The 25,131-nt window shown below is 42.3% G+C and overlaps 1 protein-coding gene and 1 pseudogene across 8 annotated transcripts in view; one reads left to right on the top strand and one right to left on the bottom strand.

Annotated features, from left to right (window-relative positions):
• Nucleotides 1–25,131, top strand: part of ST3GAL3 (ST3 beta-galactoside alpha-2,3-sialyltransferase 3) — a 183,484-nt gene that overhangs the window by 49,299 nt on the left and 109,054 nt on the right. For 6 of the 8 annotated variants that reach the window (XM_035018781.1, XM_035018785.1, XM_035018777.1 and 3 more), the window contains one exon: nucleotides 21,309–21,356. The exons of the other annotated variants lie outside the window; for them this stretch is intronic. Coding sequence is in view for 4 of the 6 variants with exons in the window: in XM_035018785.1 (XP_034874676.1) it covers nucleotides 21,309–21,356 (48 nt within the window). In the remaining 2 variants the exon portion in view is untranslated. The remainder of the gene's footprint in view (nucleotides 1–21,308; nucleotides 21,357–25,131) is intronic. 8 annotated transcript variants of the gene reach the window in all.
• LOC118020372 lies at nucleotides 11,022–13,749 on the bottom strand (annotated as a pseudogene).

Raw genomic sequence — 25,131 nt, 5'->3', positions numbered from 1 at the left:
GGATCGACTCCTTAATTTCTCTTTCTTCTGTCTTGTTGTTGGTGTATAGGAATGCCACTGACTTCTGTGCATTGATTTTATATCCTGCCACTTTACTGAATTCCTGTATGAGTTCTAGCAGTTTTGGGGTGGAGTCTTTTGGGTTTTCCACATAAAGTATCCTATCATCTGCAAAGAGTGAGAGTTTGACTTCTTCTTTGCCAATTTGGATGCCTTTGATTTCTTTTTGTTGTCTGATTGCTGTGGCTAGGACTTCCAATACTATGTTGAATAGCAGTGGTGATAGTGGACATCCCTGCCGCGTTCCTGACCTTAGGGGGAAAGCTCTCAGTTTTTCCCCATTGAGAATAATATTTGCTGTAGGTTTTTCATAGATGGCTTTTATGATATTGAGGTATGTACCCTCTATCCCTATACTCTGAAGAGTTTTGATCAAGAAAGGATGCTGTACTTTGTCAAAAGCTTTTTCTGCATCTATTGAGAGGATCATATGATTCTTGTTCTTTCCTTTGTTAATGTACTGTATCACATTGATTGATTAACATTTTTATGTTTTGCCACATTTGTTCTATCTCTGTAGACAGACGCATTTTTTCTGTACTCATTTGAAAGTAAGTTGCAGAGTTTTTATTTTTTTATTTTATTTTTTTATTTTTTAAGATTTTATTTATTTATTTGACAGAGAGAGACACAGCGAGAGAGGGAACACAAGCAGGGGGAGTGGGAGAGGGAGAAGCAGGCTTCCCGCGGAGCGGGGAGCCCGATGCGGGGCTCCTGGGATCATAACCTGAGGCGAAGGCAGGCGGTTAACGACTGAGCCACCCAGGCGCCCCACAGAGTTTTTATTTTTAAGACTTCATTTTTCAGAGCAGTTTTAGGTTCATAGCAAAAGTGAGGGGAAAGTACAGATATTTCCCATAAACCCTCTGCCCCCACACATGCATAGCCTCCCCCACTGTCAACACCCCCACCATCCCCATTTGTTAACAGTTGATGAAACTACATTGACACATCATTATCACCCAAAGCCCATAGTTTACAGTATGGTTTACTCTTGGTGTTACACTGTGTGTGGCTTTGGATAAATGTATAATGACATGTATCCATTATAATATTATACAGAATAGTTTCACTGCCCTAAAAATCCTCTGTGCTCCACCTGTTCATCTCTCCCTTCCCCCCAACCCCTGGCAAACACTGATCTTTTTACCATCTCCATAGTTTTGCCTTTTCCAGAAATGTCATATAGTTGGAATCATACAGAATGCAGCCCTTTCAGATTGGCTTCTTTCACTAAGCAATATTATGTATTTAAGGCTTCTCCATGTCTTTTCATGACTTGATAGTTTATTTCTTTTTAGCACTTAATAATATTTCATTGTCTGGATCTACCATAGTTTATTTATCCATTCAACTACTAAAGGACAGCTTGGTTGCTTCCAAGTTTTGGCAATTATGAATAAAGCTGCTGTAAACATCTGTATGCAGGGTTGTGTGTGTGTGTGTGTGTGTGTGTGTGTGTGTGTGGACATAAATTTTCAATCCCTTTGGATATATACCAAAGAATACGATTGTTGGAGTGTATAGTAGAGTATGTTTAGTTTTGTAAGAAACTGCCAAACTGTCTTCCAGAATGGCTGTACCACTTTGCATTCCTGCCAGCAATGAATGAGCGTTCCTGTCACTCCACATCCTTGTCAGTATCTGTTGTCAGTGTTCTGGATTTTGGCCATTCTGATAGGTGTGTAGTGGTATGTCATTGTTGTTTTAATTTACATTTCTCTGTTGGCATATGATATGGAACATCTTTTTTTTTTTTTTTTGGAAGTTGTTTTTTTTTTTTTTAAGGTTTTATTTATTTATTTGACAGAGAGAAACACAGCTAGAGAGGGAACACAAGCAGGGGGAGTAGAAGAGGGAGAAGCAGTCTCCTGGCCGAGCCGGGAGCCCAATGCGGGGCTCGATCCCAGGACCCCGGGATCATGACCTGAGCTGAAGTCAGACATTTAATGACTGAGCCACCCAGGCACCCCTGGAAGTTTTTTACTTTATTTTTATTTTAGCTAATTAGGCTCCACACCCAACATGGGGCTTGAACTCACAACCCTGAGATCAAGGGTCACATGTGCTACTGACTGAGCCAGCCAGATGCCCTGTGGAACATCTTTTTATATGTTTATTTGTCCTCCATATATCCTGTTTGGTGAGGAGTCTGTTAAGGTCTTTAGCCCACTTTTTAATTGGGTTGTCTGTGTTCTTATTATTGAGTTTTAAGAGTTCTTTGTATATTTTGGATAATTGTCCTTTATAAGATTTGTCTTTTACAATTATTTTCCCCTGAATTGTGCTTGTCTTTTCATTCTCTTTATGTAGCAGAAGTTTTTCATTTCATTTTATTTTATTTTAAAGATTTTATTTACTTATTTGACAAAGAGAGACACAGCAAGAGAGGGAACACAAGTAGAGGGAGTGGGAGAGGGAGAAGCAGGCTTTCCGCTGAGCAGGGAGCCTGATGTGGGACTTGATCCCAGGACCCCTGGATCATGACCTGAGCCGAAGGCAGACGCTTAACGACTGAGCCACCCAGGCGCCTCAGAAGTTTTTCATTTTAATGAGGTCTAGTGGAACGGTTCTTTCTTTCCTGAATCACATCTCTGGTATTATATCTAAAAAGTCACTGCCAAACCAAAGGTCATCTAGATATCTCCTCTATCTTCTAACACTGTTATAGTTTTCTGTTTTACACATAGGTATGTGATCCACTTTGAGTGTCTTGAAAGGTCTCTACCTAGATTCATTTTTTTGCATGTGGATGTCCAGTTGTTCTAGCACCATGTGTTGAAAGGACTGCCTCGTATTGTTCCTTTGTCAGAGATCAGTTGACTGTATTGATGTAGGTCTATTTCTGGGCTCTCTATGCTGTTCCGTTGATCTGCTTGTCTCTTCTTTGGCCAGTACTATACTGTCTTGATGACTATAGTGTTATAGTAAGTGTTGAAGCTAGGAATGCCAGTCTCCCACCTTCGTTCTTCTACAGTATCGTGTTGCCTGTTCTGGGTCTTTTACCTCTCCATAGAAACTTTAGGATCAGTTTGTCAGTATTCATAAAATAACCTGCTGGGATTTTGATTGAGATTGCTTTGAGTCTATAGCTCAAGTTTGGAAGAACTAACGTCTTGGCAATATTTAGTCTTCTAATGGAATGTGGGATGTCTCTCCATTTTTTTAGTTCTTCTTTGATTTTGTTGATCTGAGATCACATTTTTCCTCATCTAGATCTTTGGGGGGTACTAATGTAAATGGTATTGTTTTAAATTTCAAATTCCATTCGTTCAATGCTAGTTTATAGGAGTGATTGACTTTTATATATTAACCTTGTGCCTTGCACCCTTGCTAAAATTGCTTATTAGTTCTAGGAGTTTTTTGTCAATTCTTTCAGATTTTCTGCACAGTCATGTCATCTGTGAACAAAGACAGTTTTATGTCTTCCTTCTCTATCGGTATACCTTACTTCCATTTTTTTCTTTTCTCATTGCATTAGCTTGGACTTCCAGTACAATGTTGAAAAGGAGTGGTGAGAGGGGACGTCCTTGCCTTGTTCCTGATCTTAGTGTGAAAACTTGTAGTTTCTCACCATTAAGTGGTATTAGCAGTAAGTTGTAGATATACTTTATCAAGTTGAGAAAGTTCTGTTCTTTTCTTAGTTTACTGAGAGTTTTTATCATGATTAGGTGCTAGATTGTGTCAAATGCTTTTTCTGCATCTATTGATGTGATTCTGTGCTTTTTCTTTATTAGCCTGTTGATATTGATGTATTACATTAATTGATTCTCAAAAATCAAATCAGCTTTATATCTGGGATAAATCCCACTTGGTTGTGGCATATAATTCTTTTAATACATTGCTGGATTCAATTTTCTAATATTTTGTTGAGGATTTTTATGTCTACATTCATGAGAGATAATTGGTTTTCTTTTCTTGTAATGTCTTTGTCCTATTTTGGTATTAGGGTAATGCCAGCTTTTTAGAATGAGTGAAGAAGCATTCCCTCTGCTTCTGTCTTCTGGAAGATATAGTAGAGAATTGGTTTAATGTCTTCCTTAAATGTTTGGTAGAATTCACCAGTGAACCCATCTGGGCCTGGTGCCTTTGTTTTGGAAGGTTACTAATTATTTATTCAATTTCTTTAACAGATACAGTCCTGTTCAGATTGTTGATTTCTTCTTATGTGAGTTTTGGCATATTGTGTCTCCAAGGCATTAGTCCATTTCATCTAGGTTATCAAATTTGTGGGCCTAGAGTTTTTCATAGTATTCCCTTATTTGAAAGTAGGTTGCAGAGTTTTTGATACTTTTTCTTAAATATCTCATCTTGCATTTCCTAAAAACAAGGATATCATGGGACTCCTGAGTGGCTCAGTCAGTTAAGCATCCAACTCTTGATTTTGGCTCAGGTCATGATCTCAGGGTTTGAGATCAAGCCCCGTGTCAGGCTCCACACTGGGTATGGAGCCTGCTTAAGATTCTCTCTGTCTCCCTCTGCCCCTCCCCACTCTAAAAAAAAACAAACAAACCCCAAAACCAAAGATATTCTCCTACATAGCCACAGTACCATTATCACATTAAGAAAATTGACTTATTAATTCCTGTTAACTTCTTTTTTTCTTTTTCTTTTTTTTAAGATTTTATTTATCGAGAGAGAGGGCATGAGTGGGGTTAGAGGCAGAGGGAGAAGCAGACTCCCTGCTGAGTGGGAAGCCTGATGTGGGGCTTGATCCTAGGACCCTGAGATCATGACCTGAGGTGAAGGCAGACGCTTAACTGACTGAGTCACCCAGGCACCCCTCAACAAATCACAAGGGGGAAAAAATGGTCTGAGGATCAATACCTTAACCAGATGATCAAACATCACCAATATGATAGTCTGACATTATATGCCTTCTAATGTGATGCAGTAGTAAATATCCATTGTCTGCAGAGTGTTTGTGCCAAAAATGTTTAACCTGAATCTAATGTTGAGGATATAATCAGACAAATCCAACATGTAGGACATGCTACAAGTCAGCTGACCTGGACTCTTCAGAAAAAAAAGTGACATGAATAAACAAAAATGGAGGAGGTGGGCTGTTCCTAATTAAGAGAGGTTAAGAAGACAAAACAGCCACATGCAATGGGTGAACTTTAATTGGAACCCAGGTGTGAGGAGAAAGACCACAAAAGACATTTGCCGGGGGCGGGCAGTTGGTTAAATCTTAATATGTACTGTATGTGATGACATCGAGTCCTTGATACCATATAAAACTGTTACAAGTTGTGGTGATTCCAGTTCTACTTTGTTTTTTTCTTTTGATATTTTTATTCTTGTTTCACTAAGCATATAGCTTATAATATATTTTAATAAGAATCAAAGCTGTTTTCTGTGCCATTCCCTTGTGGAGAGTTTTGCAGTGGATGTTTCCAGAAGACTGCACGTTGCTGTAAGTGCAGATATGTGGGCCACTGAGTGACCTCCTCTCTCCGGCAGATTCAGGACCTTTGCATTGCTGATCGTGGACTGGAGTTTTTAGGTTGGGGTCCAGAGATAGGAGTAGAGTAGTAAAGTCCTGTATGGAGTAAGGGGAAGCCCTGTCTGAAGGCATACATTATTGCTCTCTCTGAGGGCGGTGGAACCAAGCATCCTGTGGATATTCTAAAACTACTTCAGAAAATCTGTAGTAACTCTATGACAGTTTTCAGCCCTTTCTTTTATAGAGAAAAAGGACATGGTAGGATTTTTGTTTCCTAAAGATGACCTGTTTCCGGAGCCCTTTCCATATCATTTGTTCGTTCATTTTTAAACTTATCATTCAGTAAATATGTATTGAGTGTCTGCTATGTGCCAGGATCTGTGCTAAGTGAAGAGTACTGTGAATAAGACAATCCGTGTCACCTGGAGTTTCTTTGTCTGTAAGGGGAAACCAGCATTAAACACAAGTCAGTACCCAGTTAATCTGTAGTAAGGGCTGCAAAGGAAAGGTAGAGGGGCTCTGACGGAATACTAGGAAGACTGTCCCAACCTGCATGTTAGCTCAGAGTACAGCTCTAAAGATGTCCGCCCCTCCATCTCCATCCTCTGCCTCTGGGACACCCAGTCCCAGTCTGCCTGATTCCTTTACCTTCTCTTCCCTAGTTTTGGAGTGAGAACTGACTTGAGTATCCATGAGTACTTTGGATATCAATTTACAAAGCTAATTCGTTACCTTGCTGAATTTAAAAGACCCATTCTTCTCTATTGCCAGATCCTGCCTATTTTTCAAGAGAAGCTGGAAATCTTTTATGTGAAATCTCCTGACTTATAAATGTTAAATTCAAAAATTTCCAAACACTTTGTGGGCTAAACATAATACATCTGAGAGCCTCCAGTTTGTAGTATCTGCTTGAGGGGACAGAAGTTCAGGTATAGGAGGATTCTGAGTCAAAATATTAGGCAAAATTCCCTTTATCTTGTCTAGTCCTAAACAAAAAAAAATAAAGTTACTAAAGAAGAGATTCAGGGGCGCCTGGGTGGCTCAGTTGGTTAAGCAACTGCCTTCGGCTCGGGTCATGATCCTGGAGTCCCGGGATCGAGTCCCGCATCGGGCTCCCTGCTTGGCAGGGAGTCTGCTTCTCCCTCTGACCCTCCCCCGTCTCATGCTCTCTCTCTATCTCATTCTCTCTCTCAAATAAAATAAAATCTTTAAAAAAAAAGAGAGAGAGATTCAGAATACTAAGGACAGAAACCAAAAGAGGGTTTAAAAACCAGATCCTTTTTATTTTTTCCTCAGTATAATAATTAAGTAATAAATAATGATTACCTTCACTGATTTCTTAGCCCTCTGCTGAGGTTTCTTTCTTGCTTTCATTAAAAAAAAAAAAAAAATCCAAACAGTAAAGTTCCCTGTGTTGAGAGGAGCAGACAAAGGAGATTTGTCCATGGTTAGCCTCCAGAGCCACAGGGGTCCGTGTTTCCCTAGAGGGGACGTGATGTGCCTTCCACTCTCCTCCCCCTTTCTTTAGGTAACAGCTTTCTTGAAGTATAAATTACATATGATACAGCCCACCCATTGGAAGTATACAATCAAATGGTGTATTCAGTCACTACAATGAATTTTCAAACATTTTCATTATTTTAGAAAGAAACCCTATACCCATTTGCAGTCACGCTCTACTTTCCTCCAACCTCTCCTAGCCCTAGGCAGCCACTAATCTACTTTCTATCACAACAGATTTGCCTATTTGGGGCATTTCATATAAATGGAATCATATAGTATGTGGTCTTTTGTGACCGGCTTTCATTTTGTATAATGCTTCAAGATTCATCCATGTTGAAGCATGTAGCAATACTTCATTCTTTTTATGGTGAAATAATACTCCACTATATGGATATTGCACATTTTGTTTATTCATTTATCAGGTGATAGGCATTTAGGTTGCTTCCACTTTTTGGCTATTGTGAATAATACTCCTGTGAACATTGATGTTCAGGTTTTTGTGTGACATTAAATTCTCTTGGTATGTATACTATACACCTAGCAGTAGAATTGCTGAGTCATACAGTAACTCTATTCAACCTGCTGAGGGGGCGCCCAGCTGACTCAGTCTGAAGAACCCGTGACTCTTGATCTCAAGGGTCGTGAGTTCAAGCCCCATGTTGGGTGTAGAGATTATTTAAATAAATAAATAAAGACTTAAAAAAATAATAATAACCTACTGAGGAAATCCCAGACTTTTCCAGAGCTAGTTCACCATTTTACATTCTCATCCGTGATGTATTCCATTTCTCCCCTGCCTTCCACTGTTAGTACTTAAGATGAACGATAGTGATGGCAACCAGTTAATAGCTTTTCATTTCTCAGCTGGGGTACTGTGCAGTGCATATCCTCCCTTTTTAAGTAGAAATATATATATATTTTTAAAGATTTTATTTATTTATTTGAGAGAGAGAATGAGATAGAGCATGAGAAGGGGGAGGGTCAGAGGGAGAAGCAGACTCCCTGCCGAGCAGGGAGCCTGATGCGGGACTCGATCCCAGGACTCCAGGATCATGACCTGAGCCGAAGGCAGTGGCTTAACCAACTGAGCCACCCAGGTGCCCCTTTAAGTAGAAATATTACGAAGTCATGGATACACAATATTTCTCATGGCAAAATACAAAAACTTTGTTGAGCAACCTTTTACTTTATTCCCCCCCTTTGCCTTAACTGAGTTATCTCTGGAGAACAGAATGGCACCATACTCATTCATTCATTCATTCATTCATTTATTTATTTTAAAGATTTTATTTATTTTTATTTTTTAGAAGATCTTATTTATTTATTTGACAGAGAGAGAGCACAAGCAGGGGGAGTAGCAGGCAGAGGGAAAGGGAGAAGCAGGCTCCCCACAGAGCAGGGGGAGCCTGATATGGAACTTGATCCCAGGACCCCAGGATCATGACCTGAGTCAAAGGCAGTCGCTTAATCAACTGAGCCACCCAGGTGCCCAAGATTTAATTTTTTAAAATATTCTTCATACCCAACATGGGACTTGAACTCATGATTCCAAGATCAAGAGTCACACACTCCACCCACTGAGCCAGCCAGGCACCCCAAGTACCATACTTTTTTTTTTTTTTTTTTAAGATTTTATTTATTTATTTGACAGAGAGAGACACAGCGAGAGAGGGAACACAGGAAAGGGCAGAGGGAGAGGGAGAAGCAGGCTTCCTATTGAGCAGGGAGCCCCATGCGGGCTTGATCCCGACCCCGGAATCATGACCTGAGCCAAAGGCAGACGCTTAATGACTGAACCACCCAGGTGCCCCATACTTTTTTTTTTTTTTAAGATTTATTTATTTATTATTTGAGAAAGAGAATTTTAAGCAGACTCCCTGCTGAGCAGGGAGCCCAACTTGGGGCTCTATCCCATGACCCTGAGATATGACCTGAGCTGAAATCAAGAGTCTGATGCTCAACCAACTGAGCCACCCAGGTGTCCCAGTACTATAATCTTTTTTTATTTATTTATTTTTATTTTTTATTTTTTATTTATTTGAGACAGAGAGAACGAGAGCGAGAGAGCACATGAGAGGGGGGAGGGTCAGAGGCAGAAGCAGGCTCCCTGCCAAGCAGGGAGCCCGATGTGGGACTCGATCCAGGGACTCCAGGATCATGACCTGAGCCGAAGGCAGTCGCTTAACCAACTGAGCCACCCAGGCGCCCAGTACTATAATCTTTTAATGACAGCCTACCAAGTACATCCTTTTTTCCAGTTGAAGAACAGAATGTCATATGGCAAATGACTGAAGAGTCTCATCCTGTCCAAGGGTCTCTGACACATGTGAATAATGCAGGCCCTGTTCTCACAGAGATGTATCTCTTTTTTTTTATTATTTGGATTTTTAAAAAGTTATATTGGATTTTAAAGCAAATCCTAGACATCATGTCATTTTACCCATAAATACTTCAGTATACATCTCTAAGAGAAGAACTTTTTAAAAATAGAGCCATCGGCGTGCCTGGGTGGCTCAGATGGTTAAGTGTCTGCCTTCGGCTCAGGTCATAATCCCAGGGTCCTGGGATCGAGCCCCGCATTGGGCTCCTGGCTCAGCAGGGAGCCTGCTTCTCCCTCTTCCTCTGCCTCTCCCCCTGCTCATGCTTTCTCTCTCTGTATCTCTGTGTCTCAAATGAATAAATAAAAAAATAAAATAAAATAGAGCCATCATGTTTTTACCTCACATTAACCTAGTTCCTTAATATCTTCTAATACCTAATCCATACTTAAATGTCTCTATTATCTTAGAGATGCCTTTTCATAGTTGGGTTTGTTTGTTTTTTTTTTAAATCTGGGTCCAAACAAGGTCCACACATTTGCTTGTTTTGTCTTTTAATTATCTTTTATTCAAAACTAATTATTTTTGGTAAATCATATTTGGATAAATAATCACAAAATAACAGAAGATAGTATCTAGTAAAGCATTAAGTAAGTAGGATGTAGTCAAATATGAGTCACCTAGGTTTCTATTAGACTCCTCATTGGCTCTGTTGGTAGCTATATGACAACTAGGTCAGAGAACCAGACCAACTAGCTTTGAAGCCCATTCCTACCACTAGGCTATGTAATCCTGTGCAGGTTAATTTAGTGTTTGTTCTTAGTGAAGTTATACATGTGCGTGGTTCGAAAAAACAATTCTACAAGGCTTGTTACCAACAAAAATGAACAAGAAAAAAAGTACTCCCCCGTTACCACTACTGCTTGATTTCCTACTGCTAGGAGGCATCCAATTTCAACTCTTCTAAGTAATTTGTTTGGTATTTACCTCCAGATCTCTAAATAACATACTTATATTGCCAGTTGTTAACATTTCTATTTTGGGTATTACCTATTGACTTTCTACAGTTGAAGGTGAGGATTCAGTACTCTCACACTGACTGCTTCTTCACCACAGGTAGGAAGTCCATCCTCCCATTCTCCGGATACAGTTAGAGCAGCATTTGGTCCCTATACCATGACCACGAAAATGCTGTTCATAGATAACATGATTACTGTTTTTTCACTGCACATTTGTTTTTCCTGAAGTCAATTAACAGCCTTGCCTTTTGTTTTGCTTAGTTTTCTGTGTATTTATCACTAATGCAATCCTGAACTCTTTCTTAGTTGTATGAATCTGTTCTCCAGACGTTCAAACACATTAGGTGGTCTGTCAGTTTCATTTTCTTGAGTAAAATATCTCTAGGAGCCTTCTGACCCGCACAGCTGTGGACTGTTTGCTCTTTTTTTTTTGAACACCACACGAGCTTTATTTGTACAGGCAGTAAGATTTCTAGATCTGTCCCAGTGAGGGAAAAAGGGGCCTCTTAAACCTGTTACTAAAATGCAAATTAATAATTGTTGATCAAACACACAGTGTTGACAATTCTTAGCCCCTATTTTAACTACTGTGATCATCAGGGGGTAAAAAACAAAAAAAAAAACCCTTTTCCTAAGACATTCAGCTGCAAAGGGCAGGCAGTGTTGGAATCCCCCTCAGTGATCCTGCACCACTCTGGAAAATATGCCTTTGGGCTCTTTCCCATCCCCCAGGGCAGCAGCAAATCCTTCCTGTCGCCTCCTTTTGGCCAAAGCAGCCAAAGATTTAAGTCTTTGGTTCATAGATGGCTAGATCAGCAAGTACTTTCCTGCTGAGCTCCACCTGGCACTTAATTAAATTGACAATGAATGCTGGGTACTTCGGGCCGTGTTCCTGGGAGGCAGCTGTAATTCGATTAATCCAGAGTGTGCTCCTGTTCCTCTTGTTCAGTCTTCGCGCTTTTGTGCATTTCACGAACGCTCTGGTCCCCGCTCTCACCGCCAGCCTGCAGCACCGATCCTTCCTTACCCGGAAGTGCCGCGCATGCTGCAGCACTTCCCGGACCCACCAGTAGGGGTCAGTGAGGCGGCTCCGCGGCCAGAGCTGTGCGGTGAGACCATGGCGCCCGCGGCCAGCTTCTCCTCCACTGTTTGCTCTTTATCCCTGCTGCCGGGCTGTGGTCTTGGAGTCACCCTCCACCATCATCCTCTTCTGGTATATCTTGTTTCCCGAATCCCATGTTTTTGTTTTTGTTTTGTTTTGTTTTGTTTTCAATTCTTCATTTAGTGGCACGCATCCTCTAATAATTTCCTGAGAAAGGTTGCATGCGAGGTAAATTTTTGAGACCTTGCCTGTATGAAAGTATCTTTATTCTAAACTCATACTTAGTTGATAGTCATGCTGGGTATAGAATTCTTGGTTAGAAATTATTTTCCCTCGGGGACACTGCGTGGCTCAGTTGGTTAAGCATCTGACTTCGGCTCAGATCATAATCTCGGGGTCCTGGGATTGAGCCCCACGTTGGACTCCACACTCAGTGGGGAGTCTGCTTGACCCTCTCCCCGTCCCTCTCCCTCTGCCCCTCCCCCTGCTCGTGCTCGCTTTCTCAAATAAATAAATAAAATCTAAAACAAAAAATGTATTTTCCCTCAGTATTTTGAAGATATTGCCCCACTGCACTCTAGGCTTTCAGTGTTCCTGTTGAGGGGTCTTATGCCATTCTGATTTATTTATTATTTGCATAAAACCTGTTGTACTCTCTGGAAATTTAAGTGTTCTGAAATTTCAGAACACTGTACCTTGGTGGAGGGTTATTTTCATATTGTGCACAGAGGTCCCTTCAAGCTAAAAAAAACTCAAGCCCTTTAATTATGGAGAAATTTTATTGAATTGTTTCTTTGAATATTTTCTCCCTTCCATTTTTTTTCTTATTTTCTTTTCCTAGAATGCCTGTATTCAGATGTCATGTCTCCTAAACTGGTCCCCTAATTTAAAAATAATTTTTTTCTCTCCCGCTTTCCATCTGTCTTTTGCTTTACGTTCTGAGAGATTTCCTCAACTTATTTTCCAATCTTTTTCATTTCTGCTATCTGTTTTAATTTTCAAGAGTTATTATTTTCTTTTTATTCACTAAATGTACCTTTTTGAAAAACTGACATCTTTTACTTGTTTCATGAAGTATCTTCTCTTTGAGGATTTTAATGATTTTTTTTTCCCTAGGTTTTCATCTTCATGTGTATTTCTGTTTTTCCACATTGCATTTATTTTCCAATTGTTTTGGTCTCTGTCTTTACATTGGATACTTTTTTTCTAATACCTTGTGACCTCAGCCCATAGTTGAGAGTATGGTGTCTTGTTTTTAGTACTGTTTGCTCTCCCACTTCCACTGGTACCTGGGGCGCTCAGCAGTTGAGACTTTCGGGAGTTCTCTGGGGTATTTCAGGTTGTATATCAGCTTTCCCCACTACTAGTATAGGATTTAGCTTTGTGGGAGGTTTGCTGAGCCAGTTCCTTTTGTTTACCTGCTTTCCAGCTTCAAAACCTTTACGGCTGGTGTCTCTGCTCTTGTTTTTCTTGGTCTTTGTGTCCTTCTGCTTTACAACAACCTTTTATGTCACTTAGAGGGGTTTGGAAGGGAGTGCAGGTATATGCGTACCTTAAATCAGAGTGAAGCAAACTATAGTTCCTGCACCGAATCCAGCCCTTTCCTCTTTTGAGGGCACTAGGACTAAAGCTTTCCTGTGTTCCTGCAGTTCCAGACCTCATCCGACACCTGACTCAGTTTCGGCACATGCCTAGTTCTGCTGCTTCTGTTGCCCACGTGGGTTTGTAAGCAATGCCACCCTCCTTCCCTCCCCGCCCCCCCCAGGGGGCAGTGCGTAGTAGAATTGAAGCTACTCCCAGACTGCCAGGTCTCCCTATGGGTGCTGATGCCCCAGGGGGTGGCCTGCCCCTGATCCTCAGCCAACTGCCTTTTGTCTCCTGGATGATATAGCACTTTCTTTCTCAATTTCATGGTGACTCAGTTTTTAAAAATAGTCTTTGATGTGTCAAAGCCTTTTTTGAAAGTCTAAACAGATTGTATTGACGAGTTCCCTTTTAGTCACATGCATTTTTACCTCCTGAAAGAAACCCTAATATATTAATTAGGTGTGATTTTAGCTTCCTGAAACCACACACCCACCCTCACTTTCAATGCTTCAGTGCCTCTCCTAAGCTGTTCCCACCCTACCAGCACAGCCTGTCCTATAAGGTCATCTCAAACCAGCTCAAATACTATCGACTCTGTGGCTTACTAGGTTCTCCCAGCAAAAACTCTCCCTCTTGCATCTGAACTCCTATAGCAACTTCTTTATATTCTCCTCCTGATGGATGGTTCATAAACTCGTCCATGTCAGGGACCATGTCTAATCTTTTCCTGCAGTTTTTTAAGCTTAGTAAAAACCCTATTATATATGTTTGATAAGTTAAATTAATGAAATAAATCTAAGAAACTTCTTAAATAAGTCAATCTACTCTATCTACTGTATTGATTCACAGCTGAGTCTGCCATCTGATCATTGTACAGAAATGGTTCCCACTGAGGTTACAGATGTCTTCCCAGTGAATAATTCTGCTGTATCTTTTTATCCATCACTTTCTTCTACCTCTTGCCACATTTCAATATTCCTTCTTGTAACTAGTTCTCACCTCCTCTGGCTCCCTCTGTTCTGCTACTCCTGTCTCTGAGTATTTCACTGATTTCTCTTCCATATACCACATTCCCCTAAATTCATGGTTGTGTTTTATTTTCTGTCCTCAGACCTTTTTTCTCTGTATCTTCAAGAATCTCATTTACTCAGATTTTGTTTGTTTGGGATGGGGGAGAGAGGGAAGAAATGGAGGGGCTAACACTAGGGGTTAGGACCCTCCCCCCAGGATCTAGGCAATGGAGAATCTAGAACAAGAAACAGCCACGTGGCCATTAAAGTATCAGCTCTGCTAATAGACCAGTAAACCCCTAAAGTTGAGGCTCTTCTGTAAAGCTAGATTAGAGGACACCTCTTAGGGCCGAGGTCCAAGTGGGGCCTTTTACTTCCCCTGAGATTCAGACCCTGTGGGGTGAGTTGTGCTTGGAGCAGGTCCAGCCTGGTGTCAGATCCCCACGTTACACCCAGTCATTGGAAAGGCAGAGAGTGCTCCAGGATATTAAAGGGTGAGGACTGGAAGGTAGAGGAAGTGAGCCCGCTCAGACTATAGATGGCTCAGGGATAGTAAGAGACATGAAAAGGAGAATCTCAGTTATAGGGTAAGCCTCAAAGGAACCCTGAGATCTAGTGGAAAGGTGATCCGTGGTATGGTCGAATGCCACAGACACCGGCACTGGAAGAACATTCTGGATTTAAGACAGCTCTTTAAGGTGTCTTGTTGCCCTCAGTGGCAGGGTTGTGGCTTTCACTCCGATCTCTGCCTCGAAGGTGGGCCCTAGGGCCCAGCCTCAAGTCTGGCCCTTGGCCTCCCAGTCTTTGCTCTTCTTTGTCTGCTTGTATCTCCCCAGCTCTCTGTATTTCCCAGTTCAGGTCACCCAAAGGTAGACTCTGTCTGCCCCATAGATGGATGATGATCTGTCTGTGGACTGCCTGCCCCTGGGTCAGGTACCCACTGTGGTCCAGTCGTCAGTGGCCAGAGGAGAGACAGGGTCATGGGGTTTAGATGAAAGCCACTCCCAGTCAAGCAGCAGTCACCATCTAGTTGCCCAAACCCCAAATGTAGATATAATCCTCCTCCTTCATCTCTCACTCTCGTCCCACTAGTCACTCGTCCTGTGAAGTTTCCCTTTTGAACATCTCTAGCATCCATCCTTTTTCTCTTCCTGTTGCCACTGCCTTGGTTCAGGCTGCTGTGTCCTCTCCTCTGGAGTAAGCATACTCCTCCTTATCGATCTCCCTGCCTTCAGTCTCTCTGCCCTCATTTATCTTTTACTCCCTTGCCAGAATAGTCAATTTCGCTCCCACATAACAAAGTTCATATTTAAAAAATAAATCAGATCATGTTACTCCCCTGGCTGAAGCTATTGAAATACAATCAGACTTTTTCTGTGGCTTCCTACGTAGGGCCTTCCAAGGATCTGGTTCCTCATTTCCCATCCTCCTTGTGTTTTCAGTGCTCTGCGTTCCAGCAACACTGGCCTTCTCGCTGGTCCTTAAACGTACTAAGATCGCTAAACTTGCTTTTCCTTTGGCCTGGAGCTCTTTTTTTCCCTTCATCTTCTCTTGGCTGGCTCCTCTCTTCAGGTCTCAGCCCACAGGTCACCTCCTCAGAGAAGCCTTCCCGAAACGCCCCGTCCAGCATGGCCTGTGCTTCACCCTTTCACTGTCACAGCGTTGAACATTCCTCATACCACTTAACACTGTCCGAAATTGTTTTGCTCATTTGTTTACTCATTGTTTCCATCTCTCTGCCTAAAACATAAATTCCTGGAGAATAAGAACAGTCTTGTTCTTTCTTACTGTTGTATCCCTAAGTCTGGTGTGTAGGAGTTGCTTCATAAATATCTGTTAAATTGACAAACAGTGAGATAGCTCCTTCATTACTCTTATGCTTAGCTTTTTATCCCCAACTTTATTAAGACATAATTGACGACATAATTGTGAGTTTAAGGTGTATGGTGTGATAATTTGACATACATCTGTATTTGTGAAATGATCACCACAATAAAGCAAGTTAGCACGTCCATCGGCTCACCTCGTTACCTTTGTGTGTGTGTGCATGTGGTGAGAACCTTTAAGATCTGCTCTCTTAGCAAATATCAAATGTATAGTACAGGACTGTTAACTTTTGAATGCTTAGCTTTATATGTGTTTTTATTTTACCTGCTTGCAAGCTACTTGAGGGGACCATTTTTTAAAAAATTTTTATTCATTCTTCCATCTCTAGGGCTTACACGTGGTAGATAGCCGAAGATACGTGTTGAATGTGTACTGGGACTGCTACCTCGTACCCAAATATGCAGCTTGTTCACATAATTTGAGCTTTGGAAGCCCCTTCAGCGACTGGAAAGACTAAGCCCCATTCTTCCTCCTCCTTTTCTATTCCTTTTATCCGCTTCAAAAACCAGACGCAGGAAACATCTGACCTAATAAAAGATTTCCAGTAAATTCTAGGTTTCCTGCTTGAACAAAGTTGTGCACAGCAATGCTGTGTTGTACCTTGGTCTGGAATTCTGTTTGGTCACTTGTGTAGCGTGCCACATGGCTGCCTCTGGCCTGGGAGCAGGAACAGCTGGAGCCTGGGCTGCTCGAAATAAAAATGACATATTTGTTAGCCAGACAGGGAGAAGCCTGGATATTCTTGCTCTGTTTCTTGCAAAACAAACTTCTTGATTTGTTGAATACCGAATTTTCGCTTCAGCCGTCACAGTGGTTTATGACTAAAATGATCTTACATCCTTTAGAATAAACACAAATAACGAATGACCAAACTGATTCTCAAGTCTGTGCCTTTAACGCTCAAAGCAAAATCCATCAAAGCTTACGCAAAACATGAATATGTCACTGACTTCCTCCTGAAATTTCCACCCTGTCACTCACATCTTCAGCAGTACAGACTCGTGCTCTTGGGAGCCGTTCACTACCACTGGAAGTAACATCTGTGAAGACCCTGACTTTTTCTTTCCAGTAAGGCGCTCATCTGCTTCCTGCTTACTCTTTACGTACGCCTGTCCACTTTATTTTTATTTTAGTTGTCAATTAACTTGTCCGTCTTCCTTGGCTCTTATTCGGCCCCCTGCCTCTAGTATCTGGCACAGGGCCTGGCACATAATTGACATTTGATAATTGGCGGGGGGTGGGGTATGGTGGGATGGGAGTGGGGAGAGGGAAGAGAAGAAGAAGAAGAATTTTTAAAAGCCCAGTCTTGGGGTGCCTGGGTGGCTCAGTTGTTAAGCATCTGCCTTCTGCTCAGGTCATGATCCCAGGGTCCTGGGATCGAGCCCCGCATCGGGCTCCCTGCTCCGCGGGAAGCCTGCTTCTCCCTCTCCCACTCCCCCTGCTTGTGTTCCTTCTCTTGCTGTGTCTCTCTCTGTCAAATAAATAAATAAAATCTTTAAAAAAAAAAAAAAAAAAGCCCAGTCTTTTCAGGAATTGATGTAGCTGAGATGTATTTCAATGGCATGAAATAAAAGGATGACCTCAGTAACTACAGGAAAAAGCTGAATAGCTTTTTGGCATGTACAGTGGAAAATGAAGGCAATCAAGAACCTTCCATCCTTTTGTGTTGGTACTGGTGAGTTAGAGGTTAAAATCCTACAGGTGGATTAGAGAGTTCTTTTTTTTTTTTTAGTTTTTAAAAAATTATTATTATGATGATACTATAAGTAATACATGTTCACTATACAAATTTTGCAAAAACACAGAGTAGAAACATTACCTATAATTCTTTCACCCAGAGACAGCCACTGTTAGCATTTCATCTTGCTGCTTTTAGGCTCATTAAGTTTTAGTTAGTCTTTCACTTAATTTTAAGCCTTTCTTCTTGGTTTATATTGAAAAGTTTAAAAGAGATTATTTCAAGGCTGCTTGAGAGTACAAAGAAGGTAAATTGCACTTGGAACGGTACTTGTCAACTGCAATAAAAATTCGAGATGCTGTTTTTATTGTTGCTCATGTGGGCAGTGAGCTCCTCAGGAAGCTGGTCCTAATCTTCTCCAGGTGGCTGCAGCCTCTAACCTAGAAGCTTCGAGGCCACTTTTCTTATTCCCCTTACGCTGATTTGTGTACATGCCTTTATTTTCCTAGGAGGAGGCCACACCTGAACCCCTGAAGCTTCACTGTTGAGGGACAGTTAGGTTGACTTAAATCGAATGAGAATCTATATGCAGAATGGATTTTTTTTCCTCCAGCTCCTGAAATACCACTTAGGTCACATCACCTTTGAAAGCAAGCAAGGACATTTACTGGTTTATTCCTTTGTTGAAGAAACACATTGACCACTTTCTGTGCGTCAGTCACTGAGTGAGGCATCATCGCCTCAGAATGAATACACGTTTCTTGTCCTCAGGGAACTTCAAATGCTTAATAAGAGGAAAAGAAGTAACCAGGCATTATGAGAAATAACATAATAATATTATAGTGATGTCCTGAAGAAGAGGGTGAGCAGAACTGACCAGGGAAGGCGTCAGGAAGAGGGGATGATTGGGGTGCCTGGGTGGCTCAGGCAAATTTATAGAGACATAAGTGAATCAGTGGTTGCCTGGGGCTGGAGGTGGGAACGGGTCGGGACTGTAAATGGGCATGGAGGGATCTTTTCGGAGTGATGGAAATGTCGAAAAATTGCATGTGGTGATAGTTGCACAGCTCTGTAAATTCTCTAAAAAAATCATTGAATTGCACATTTAAAATGAGTGAATTTTATAGTATGTAAATTATACCTCAATAAAGCTCTTTTAAAAAAGAGAGAAATAAGGGGTTCTCTTCTGGAAGGGCAGTAGCATTGAGAGAAGACAGATGTGTGAAATGTTGATAAAGAAGTAGAATTTGTAAGAGTCAGACATTGGTTTTATCTCACAGAGGTAGGATGGTTACCTGTCAGATCAGCCAAGTGTCCTTCCTGGGCTTCTACATTTTTGTAAAAAGACATCAACCCTGTCATCTCCTTGGTGGGTTTCAAAGCATATGTATCTGCCCTTAACTGGCAGTATAGACTATCTGCCTCTGGATCCTTATCAAAAAGGATCTGTGGGGTGCCTGGGTGGCTCAGTCGTTAAGTGTCTGCCTTCGGCTCAGGTCATAGTCCCGGGGTCCTGGGATCGAGCCCTGCATCGGGCTCCCTGCTCAGCAGGAAGCCTGCTTCTCCCTCTCCCACTACCCCCTGCTTGTGTTCCCTCTCTCACTATGTCTCTCTCTGTCAAATAAATAGATAAAATCTTAAAAAAAAAAAAAAAGATCTGTGGTCCATTCATTTCTCTAGGCATTGTTATTCAGCAAATGGCTATTGAGTGCCAGGCATTCTGCAGATAATGGAGCAGGGGATCAAGCAGGTACAGTGTCTGCCTTTATGGATCTGATAGTCCAGCAGTGGGGACAGATGTTACTTACAGTTAAGGTAACTATTGGGTTGGATTTCCTTGTGCGATAAGAGAAAATGACATCAACCTGAGATCCGAAGGATAATGCTGGGGTGGGAGTGGGGCTCTAGACCCTGGTCCTATATGCATCCAGCTGGCTTTCCTTGGTGGTGAGTGAGCCTTTGGAGTCCGGGGTATCCGGGGTTGTCTTGGGCCTTAAATTATCTTGGTGTTCCTTATAATTTTTATTGAACTATACATTGGCTTTATGCCATCATTTTGTACAAGCTCGTGTTGGAAGAAATAGCCATACCAGATTCACACTCACTTATTATAGAAATGCCGTAGAAGTTACAGTCTGCAACATCATACAGCGTCCCCCTTTTATTGTTGGGACCCATAAGAGAAATTTCCTCCTGATGACTGTTTAGTATTTGCTTTTATATTTTGGCCTTTTAGTCACTCAGAAGCATCCCACTCCATCGAGCTTCAGGTCTCCACACATGGCCATCTCTCTGCCTGGAACGCTCATTCCATTCTTGTTAGGTTTAACCCCTGCTTACCTTCAGCTCTTAGTTCAGGTGTCACTTCTTTAGGGAAGCCTTCCCTAAACAATACCCACTCCCCTTCCTAACTAGGTCTGGTTCTTTTTTTATTTTTTATTTTTTTAAATTTTTTTTTTATTCTTATGTTAATCCCCATACATTACATCATTAGTTTTGGATGAAGTGTTCCATGATTCATTGTTGTGCACAACACCCAGTGCTCCATGCAGAATGTGCCCCCCTCAATACCCACCACCAGGCCAACCCATCCTCCCACCCCCCTCCCCTCTAGAACCCTGTTTGTTTTTCAGAGTCCATCGTCTCTCATGGTTCGTCTACCCCTCCGATTTCCCCCGCTTCATTCTTCCCCTCCCTTTATTTTTATTTTTTAAGTAGGCTGCACACCCAGCATGGAGCCCAGTGCAGGGCTCGAACCCATGACCCCGAGATCGAGATCTAAGCTGAGATCAAGAGTCGGATGCTTCACTGACTGAGCCATCCAGATGCCCCCTTGGTCTGGTTCTTAATTGGAATGTTCACAGCACTCTTTTTTACTTAGTCAGTTTTTAGTTGGATGCTTTGTTGTTTGGTAACTTTTTTTGTCTCTTAGACTGATGGCAGGGAGATCCGTGAGGAGACCGTGCTTCTTTGTTTGCTGCTGTATCTCAAAGTTATAGTATAATATCATGCCCAATAAATATTTACTGAATGGTCGAATGAATGAATGCACTGTGGGCACTAAATCTTGTAACTGTTCATTTCCTCCTTTCCTTTGGTGGTTTGGGAGCTCCGGCCTTCTTGATTCTACCTCCAGTTCTCATGGCATGCGTTTTGTGTACTAACATTCCCCTGACTATATACTTCCTTTCTTGACTTCTTCATTTTTAAGTTCCAGTGTGTACTGTAAATTCCTGTAGGCCACTTTAAGCCCTTTGGGAGAAGAAATAATAAACAGTTGGGTATATGAATAGGAAAAGAAAGGGAGAAGTCAAAGGGAAATGTTAGTGCCTTTAACCAGATGCAGGAGAGAAGTTTTCTGTTGTATTGCTTTAATTTTATTTTCATTTTAAGAAGGGGGAAAAAAGCATGTCCCCTAATTTGGCAGGAAATGCCTCTGAAAAATTTGGGGCCTGTCTCTGCCCTGCTCTGCCCTCTTCCCGGTGGCAGAAGGCTCGGGCCTGGGCTCGGCAAGACCTCCTTGGCCCAGTGGGTGGGTGGGCATGGACCTGTGGATGTTGTCTGTGCAGCTGAGTGTTCCGATCCAGTTGACTTTCCCTTGGGGGAGGGTTTGGGCAGAGTTGGTGGGAACTTGGTTTTTGTGGGTTTTTTTAACTCTAAGAAGGAGAAAGAAATGAACTTGTCCTCTTGTGTTGCAGATTCAGTGGTTCTTTCCTTTGACTCCGCTGGACAAACACTAGGCTCAGGTACCAATCCCTCCCTCTCTGTCCTTTCGGCACTCAGCACTTGGCCACATTTGAAGTGGAGCCTGGTGAGGTTGTGGGGAGGGTATCTGGGGAGGGCAGTGGAATATCTCAGAATGGTGGGAAAGTCTTCAGAAGCTTTTCTGGGGACTCATGGTCTAGAAAGGGGGTGCAACATCCAGAAGACTTTGCCAGTTGCTTTAAAAGTGGGCACTGGAGGAGTTTGGGTAGATGCTCCCTCCTCATTCAGAGTGTTCCAGGCTCATATAAAGGGTATGTGTTTTCTGAGCACATATCCTGGCCCAGAGAGTGGGGCAGAAGGCATTGAGAGACCCCAAGCTCTGGGGATGCTAGAGAAGATAATTATCAGGGCTCTCCAGCAAAGTGTCAGGCTGATGAGAGTATGACAGCTTCCTGAGAACATGCACTGTTGCATGTTTGCACGCACGCCCCATATGCTCAAATATACCCCTGCCCCAGGACGCGCACTTACTGTGCACTTGTACCAACCCATGTGCTGGGCCACAGATGCCCTCTCTTCCCCGTGTCTCAGCACAGGACACACAGACTGACATGCCCACTCCTTGGACACCAAATCCCTCCGGCTCGGTGGAGCTTGGCTCTCCCAGGTCGGAGGCAGTCTCCCTGCTTCACATCACTGTGCTGTTGGTGGTGAGCAGAAAGAGGCGTCACTTCGAGTCTTCAACTTGCTGCCATTACTTTGGTGTGGGAGCCCCAGGATGGCTTTACTGTGTGAGAAGAGCACCTCTGGGCATCAAGCCTGCATTTTTAGTTGAAGATGGTGGTTCTTGTAATGGTGGGTGCTGCTTGTGAGTAACAGGGAGGCTTGCCTGGCCTGCTGAGGGCAGTTAATCCATTTTGCTGTCCTTGAATGTTCACAAAGCAGCTGTGAGGTTCAGGCAGTTGTGGATGAGGGGAAAGATGAGTTCAGAGAATGCAGTCACGGCTCTGCCTGTTTACTAAGGGCTTCCTATGTGCCAACACCGTGGTAGGTGCTTCAGACATGTTTTGCAAGGTGGATAGTGTATCTTTGATTGTAGATGAAAGAAACTGATGCTCTGAAGGGTAAAGTAACCTATCTGGGGCCACTCAGATCTGTCCACCTCTGCAGCTCATACTGTCTCCCTTGTTATCTTGCTCTCTCATACCTCATATGCTTGAGATGTACTCCACCCAGATGCTGAGACAAGACAGATCACTTTAAGAGAGAGTGGACAGAGAGAAAGTTTTTAAATAGACACAAAAGTTGTGTCTACTTTTATAGGAAAAGATTGATCAATTTTATTACATTAAAGTTAACTCCTCATTAATCAAAAAGACACCATTAAGAGAGTGATAAAAGCAATCCAGATTGCAAAAAAGATATTTATAACCCAACCACCCAACAAGGGGCATGTTTCCAGAATGAAGAACTACAGAAATCAATAGGAATAAAGAAACAACCCAGTATCGAAATAAACAAAAAGGCCTAAGTAGGCACTTCACAAAAGGGGAAATCCAGATGGCCAATAAACTTATGAAAAGGTGTTCGATTGCATTTTGCATTGCTACCTAGGGAAAGGCAAATTAGGATTACAGGGAGATACCACCGCATCTCTACTAAAATGGCAAAACTTGAAAAGCTTGCTATTCCAGTGTTGGTGATGATGTGGTACAGTGGAAGCTCTGAGTCTACTGGCCAGAGGGTAAGCTGGTTACAACCCTTTTAAAAAGACCATGTAGTATCTAGTAAAATTTGAATATACACATACCTCATGACCCGGCTTTTCCTCTCATGGATATATTCCCTACATAAATGGATGCTTCTGTATGTACCAGGATATGTGTACAAGATACATGTACAAGAATCTCTGTCATTGGATGCAGCTAAAGGCCTGGACAGGTGCATTTAGCAGCTATTTGAGGACTCTGAAATATCAATAGTAGCAGACAGATTGGGGAAGAAGACTAGAATTAAGAGTGCTGCCACACAGTCAGTGAATTTCTCATTTTTCCCCTGGTGTCCCATGTCCTAGACTCAAGCAATGCACATCAGGGCACAACCAGAGGGAATTTCAGAAGACCTCTAGTTAGGGCTCTGGGGCGGGAAAGGGGCTCTAAGGCTCAGGCAGAGGGGAAGTCTTCCAGGGGTTGTCTTCTCCTGTGTTCTCTTGTGCCTTAGTCCCCAGGCAGTCCCACGGTAGTGGTGGTGGTGGTGGTTTCAGTGGCAGCATGGGGTCTTCAAGCACCTAAAACTGAAGGAGGGAAGCCTTCCTCTCTGATCAGAGGACGTGTAATCCCAGGAGGGTGGGGTGAAATCGGTTGCTTTTTTTCCCTCCGCCTTCCTGCTGGTTGGATTTGAGTAGTTTGAGAAATGTGTGGCAGAATGTGGTAACTGAGTTCCCGGCTTTGAGGCCAGAGAACCAAGAAGGGGAGGCCTAGTGAACTGGAAGGTGCAAGGAGAAAACAGAGGGAAGAATTCAGGAAAGTGATTCCAGAAAGTTACTTACAACCTTCTGGGCTAACCCCTGAGCTGTGCATGCATGCGTCGGATTCTAACCAACATACCAAAGACTTTGAGAACTGATCTGAAAGATAGACCACTGCCTGAGTCCCAGACTGGACAGTGGGTGGCGCCCACAGAGGACACACCTGAGTAGGCTTTGAAACTGGAAGTGACATTGAAACCACAGCCCATGGAAGGCTGGTCAGAACTTGCCACCTAAATCCAGCCTGGTTGAGAGTCTGGTAGAACAAAAATGTCAACATTCTCTACTGGATTTATTTATTTATTTACTTACTTACTTACTTACTTTTAAAGATTTATTTATTTTGGGGGGGGGGTGCGTGTGAGTAGGGGGAGGGGCAGAGGGAGAGAGAATCCTCAAGCAGACTCCCTGCTAAGCGCAGAGTCTGACACGGGGCTTGATCCCAGGACCCTGAGATCATGACCTGAGCTGAAATCAAGACTCAGACACTTAACTGACTGAGCCACCCAGGCGCCCCTCTCCACTGGATTTAAATAAGACCTAAAGTTTCATAACTTCATATTCAAAATATCCAAGGTATAATCCAGAACTACTTATCATGTGAAGAACCAGGAACATCTCAACACAGATGTTGGAATAATCTGACAATGACTTTAAGTAGCTATTATAAAAATGTTCCGCAAAATAAGAGCAAACAGTGTTAAAACAAAAAAGATAGAAACTGTTAGGCCCTCCCCCCCCAAAAAAAGATATTAAAAAAAAAGATAAAAAAGAACCAAATGGAAATAAAGGGAAAAAAATACAATACTGAAATTTTTAAAAACTCAACTGAATGGACTCAATATCAAAATAGAGATGAAGAGGAAAGAATCAATGACCTTGAAAGGAAAGCAATAGGAATTATCCAGTGTGAACAACAAAGAAAAAAGAGATAAAAAGTCGAGCAGAGCCTCAGTGATGAGTGGGGCAATACCAGAAGGTTACTGTCTGCTGTTGGAACCCAGAAGAAGAGGAATAGTGCAGTGCAGAAGAGACATACAAAGGAATAATGGCTAAATCTCCCCAGATTTGGTGCCCACGTGGGGTTTATCTGTTAACTGGTGAAGAAAAAGTATTTGACAAAAATTCAACATCTACTCCTGATAAAAACTCTCAGTAAACTTAGAAGGGAACTTCTTCAACTGGATATGAGGCATCTCCAAACAACCTACAGCAAACAGCATACTTCATGGTGAGAAACTGCTCTCCCTCTGAGATCAGGAACCACTCCTGCAAGTCCTAGCCAGTGC

Source organism: Mirounga leonina, unplaced genomic scaffold (genome assembly GCF_011800145.1).
Source record: "Mirounga leonina isolate KUSES-001 unplaced genomic scaffold, KU_Mleo_1.0 Mir_173, whole genome shotgun sequence".
Classification (NCBI taxonomy): Eukaryota; Metazoa; Chordata; class Mammalia; order Carnivora; family Phocidae; genus Mirounga; species Mirounga leonina.
The sequence above is the reverse complement of the archived record's forward strand: the minus strand, read 5'-3'. Positions and strand labels throughout refer to the sequence as shown.